The 5,227-nt window shown below is 33.8% G+C and overlaps 1 protein-coding gene across 1 annotated transcript; it reads right to left on the reverse strand.

The window, feature by feature from the left end:
* Positions 1-2,993: 2,993 nt before the first annotated feature.
* LOC114302369 (uncharacterized) lies at positions 2,994-4,614 on the reverse strand. The gene is made up of 3 exons (XM_082873091.1): positions 4,131-4,614; positions 3,412-3,625; positions 2,994-3,170 (listed from the first exon to the last, which is right to left on the reverse strand). The coding sequence occupies exons 1-3, from the start codon at positions 4,207-4,209 to the stop codon at positions 3,113-3,115; spliced, it is 351 nt and encodes a 116-aa protein (XP_082729217.1). The 5' UTR covers positions 4,210-4,614; the 3' UTR covers positions 2,994-3,112.
* Between the last annotated feature and the right edge of the window lie 613 nt (positions 4,615-5,227).

Consider the following 5,227-nt stretch of genomic DNA (forward strand, 5'->3'; position numbering starts at 1 on the left):
ATTCATTCGAAATTAAGCTTCCTTAAGTTTTCCCTGTTTTCTCAGCAGCCCAACAAGGGATGCATTTACAGGTTTTTCAGTTCAAAAATCAGCTAAGTACTCAAGTTTTATAGAACAGTTCCACTTATAATCAAGTTCGTGTTTTCATATTTCAGCCCATTTTCTCATAACCCAAACAAAGGTATATACATCCATTACTACTATAATAAGCATAATTCAAAAGAATTTGGCCAATTTTCTGAGCAACCAAACATGGGTAAACCCTTATCATATACTATGATATGTTTTTTATTTTCTTTTTTGAATTTCAACACCAAATGTAGCTTACTAAGATATTATGATTTTGATTTACATCACTGACACACAATTCAGCACTTGCCTCTTAATATAAATTTTAAAAAAAAACAAAAAACAAAAAATAGAATAACATTAACAAATTAGTTGACTTAGCTAGGTGCTGCTGTGATGGTGAATCAAGAAAACGTTGGTTCCATCAACAGCAAAATAGAAGTTTTCTAGGAAGAGAATAAAATCATATCAACTAGAAGAGTTGAGAGACAGCTTCCAACAACACCTCAAGAGGATAATCTAGAAAAACAAATGACAGTGATATTGTTTTTCAACTAAAATTCAAAACTCACTCTAAGATAATATAGAGAAATAAAAGTAAGCTGTCTCCTCAAAAGAGTAGTATCACAGATTCAGAGCAAATATAAATTTACATGTTAGTTCGATTATCTATACAAGAACAAAACATGCGTGCAAGTGCATAACCCTCCCTTATGAAATTCATTCAGTTCCTAGTATATGCTTGGCAATGGAAATTAAATTACATTACTAGCATTTTTTCGTTTACTTATCGAAAAAAAAAACACAAAAGAAAGAAAGAGAAAAGAAACGATTACTAGTCTTACACGGCAATTCCGGAAGATAGCATATTGATAAAACAAATTATTTTAAAAAAAAGCCAAATAAATCTCGCAGTATATAAAACAAGAAGTATGAAATGGGAGTCATTGATGAAGGGAATAGAAGAAGAGCAACAAATGAAATGCTAGTGTGTTGACCCCATATCCAGTCAACAACATCACAACACAAAAGTATTTTTAAATAATGAGCTTGAGCTCCCCACGTTCCTCTCAATGGTACATTCAAGAAAGTAGATTTTCTGGCCCAATATTATTTGCCGACTCCCAAGAAAGGTCAGCAAGTGGGCCGAGCAGAAAAAACATTAAGGCAACATGCAATCAAGACCCTACTACCAAACTAAATGTTCAAACTGCTCAAGGCCATCACCTTGCATTGTTCATTCATGGCCAACAGTTGGGCCTCTTTTTTGTCAAGTAGAGCGGTCAACCGTACATTTAGGAGCCAATTCCTGGTCTCTGGTGCAACTAGCAAGAGACATTGCCTGCATTCATTGTGTGTGCTAAGAGTCGAGTACTCCTCTAAGTTAAAGTTCACTAAAACCTTAAAGAGTAATTGCAAATTTACAATTGATGTAGAATGAGTGAGGTACACTGGCTGAATTTGATTGGCTTTTGTGGCTGAGAACACAAGGTTGTAGTGGCTGTTTGAGGGTTGTTATGGGCAATGTGATCAGTACCCATGAACAGTGACCTTGTGCCCATTTGTGCTACATGCACAGAACAGAATTTTTGCATAGAACAAAAGAGAGACAAAGTGTAGGATCCACATGTGGGCCCACTCTTCATGTCTCTTCTATGAAAAAATTTTGTGCATTTATCCTTTTTCCCTTGTGCCTTTGTGATCTTTTGTAAGCTAGGGTACTGGGGTTGAGGAACTATGATGCTTAAAAGTTGAATCAAGGACAAAAAAAATATGGTTTTGGAGATGTATTGAACAACTATTGAGCAGTGATCAGCTTTTGTATTAATAGGTAGCTAGATTCTTGTGTCTAAGAAATTAAGAGTGATGCTGTTAACATTCCACATTTAGCCTCTCACACTCCCCTTGTGAAAGGCTAAAAGACAAAAATTGGAGTGTGAGAAGTTTAAAGTAGAGTGAATATCAATTCTCAAAAATTATCCTCAGGCCATATGGACAAATCTACATCCTCTCAAGCAATCCTAGACACGTTGCACATATCCTATAAAGAATGAACTTACTACATCTAGTTGCTCTAGATTACGTGCCACATAGCTAAGTATGTGATGATGTCCAAAAAAATGTCTACAGACTTCACAGACAGCATGACAGACAGCCAAAAGGAAAAGAGGACATAACAGATTTTTTTTTTTCATTGTGAAGCCTACAGGAAGAGGCAGATCAAGTTAAGTGTTACTGATCATAAGAAAAAAATCAAATTAAACACAACCCAACACAGCACTTCTCAACTATTTAGAATTTTCTATGGATAGTGAACTAAATAGAAAAATAGTTCCTAGGAAGAACATCCAGTTTTGTGAATGACCCATAAGTTTCTCCATAATCTACACCACAAAATTTCACAATGAGATGACCAAAAAAAAAAAAAAAAAAAAAAAAACAGGAATTTGGACGTCATAGGTACCTACCTCAGAAGGAACCTTCTTTAAACACGGAAACAAATTCTTTCATAGGATGAGTGCTAATCCAACTACACAAGAAAAATTAAATAACACTAGACTGGTAAAAGACCGGCGCATTCCTCCAACATGTGAATAACAGCAGACTGTGTGATGATAATATCAATCTTCCTTTCTCCTAGATCGACCAGAGGAACACTCTTCATTCTATACTTAGTAGCAAAAGCATGGTCAAAAAGGAGTTAGATTTCAAACTCCATTAATTTAAAAAGATTGTTATTCGTAATATATGAACCTAAACATAGATAGAAGCATCTTCCCTATTACACCCATGTCCATCATTTAAAAGAAGCAATTCATTTATTTATAGTGTATCTTTAAGATCTATATGTTTAGATATATTTTTATGTATCAAAAATTAAAACAGAATCTTTACGGTTTGCAACCCAAATCGATTCACAATTCAACAAAAAGGAAATTTCAATTCATAGTTTGACAACTATGATTCAAATCACTTTGTAACTCGGATGAAAAAATAAATTAATTAAACAAAAGCAGGAACTAACATAAAGAACAGAGAGTACCTAATCACAAACTATTACTGTGTGTAGACCAAATCCATATTTTCTAAACTGATAACCTCTGCATAAAGCAAGTTGAAAAACATCAACCTCTAGATAAACCAACAAATTAAAAAAAAAAAAAAAAAAAAAAAAAAAAAAAGAAGAAGAAGAAGAAGAAGAAGAAAAGAAAGAAAGAAAGATGATATTAGCTAAAGGTAAAGTTCTATATAAGCACAATGTCAGACTCAGAATGAACAACAATAAAAATCATGAAGAAAATCTAAGGATTGATAATTAATCTTGCATAGCATAACCAGTACCTGCACAAAACACATGCAATGACCTCAGCATATTCTGGATTTTTGACAATTCGAATGAAGCGCTTGGTTATCTGTTCAATAAGATCAACTCCTAAAACTCTTCCAGCTGCTACAACATTAGCATTATGCTCCACAAACTTCTCCCTTTGGAACATGTTCTGGCAATATTTACAATACCATTTACCACGAGGAATGCTCGACAGTGATGCACATTCTGCATAGGTCAGTAAGAATGTACATCAAAATCACTCACGTTGACCACCACCATGGAACCAATTCAGAAAGGCAACTAGTACAACACAGGAAAGCAATCTAAAAATCAAGTAAAAGAAGCAAACAGGAATGGCATTTTATTGCACAATTCTTAAATTCAGGTACAAAATGTTAGAAGTCAGGCATTTTCTACAGAGTACCTTCAGAGTGTTACTATTTACATGAATCCCACTACTCTGATTTGTGATTTTAGAAGATAGTTTATTTGCTCCTCTTAATTCTAACTTGAGGCTTCACAGATATCAATTAATGAACAAAATTTAAATTTAAATTTAATAATTTTAAAAAAGGCTCAGTTTGCTCCACTAGTTATGTACTTCAGAAAACTCATATCATTCATTTCAACAAAGAATCCCAAAAATGAACATCAAAACATTAAGTAGAGAGTGCACCTTCACTTCACAAAAATAACAAAATATCTAATTAATCAACGTTGGAATACAAACCTTCGAATTCAAAGAAAACATTGGGTAGAGAATGCAATATCGAGAGAGATTGAAACCCTTCTCCTGCGGTTTTGCTCATTCGAATCCTATCTCTTCTCCATCTCTTCTCGGTTTTGTTCCCTTCATCTCTTCAATCAAGAAAGTTATTAGAGATTGAATCTTTGAGATCCACGATGGAAAAAGGAAAAAAAAGGAATGTAAGCAAAGCAAAGGTTTGATGATGAAGAAGAACAAGAAGAAGATGAAGAATTAGGGATGTATAGGAATCAAAAAATTAGAGATTAATTGAAAGGAATGATAAAGAATGAAGACGAGAAGGCCAGCAATGAAGCGGCTGAGATTGGAAGAGCAACGCAGCTTGTCAAACTAGCTCATAATAAGAAAGTCGATTTGATTTTGATCTTATACAGAATCGGTGGTGTGCAATCTTCAACAATAACAATCAATCTACTCCAGAGAACAATCAATGACATTCGCATCGATTGCATAGATAGATCGAACCCCCTTCTCTTTATACTCTCTCCTCTTTCTTTCTCCTTTGTTTCGCCCTTTTTCTCTCTAAAAAAACTGAGAACCAAAGATCCATTGTATAATTTTTTTATTTTTTTTAATATTTTGGTGTTTGGCGCTCAAAATTTTTATTTTGGCGCTATATATATATTTTTTTAATGGTACCATTCATGATAGCAATTGCGTGTCGTGGAAAGTATAATATTTTATACGGTTGCCTTTTTGTGCGTCATGAAAAGTGTAATTTTTAACGGCTGGTTTTTTGTACATCGTGAAATGTTCAATATTTTTAACAGTTGGTGTCCACTTGTCGTGTATAGTTAATGTATTAATGGCATGCCATATGCACGTCGTAGAAAGTTTTATTATGTACGACTAACATTGCAAACCGTAACAAAATCTTTGTTATTAGCATTCACAGCCTATGCAATAGACACGTCATGGTTAGGAAATTATTCACGACAAGCAAAAAAAGTAAGTCATAAAACTAAATATTGCTGCATTATTTTCTTGTGAGAAAGAGTATAAACACTTAGTGTGTTTGTTGTGAGAATAAATTGTAGTACTGTATTTATTCGTTGATTGAT

This window comes from Camellia sinensis, chromosome 6 (assembly GCF_055761805.1).
Source record: "Camellia sinensis isolate YWXY chromosome 6, ASM5576180v1, whole genome shotgun sequence".
Lineage (NCBI taxonomy): Eukaryota > Viridiplantae > Streptophyta > Magnoliopsida > Ericales > Theaceae > Camellia > Camellia sinensis.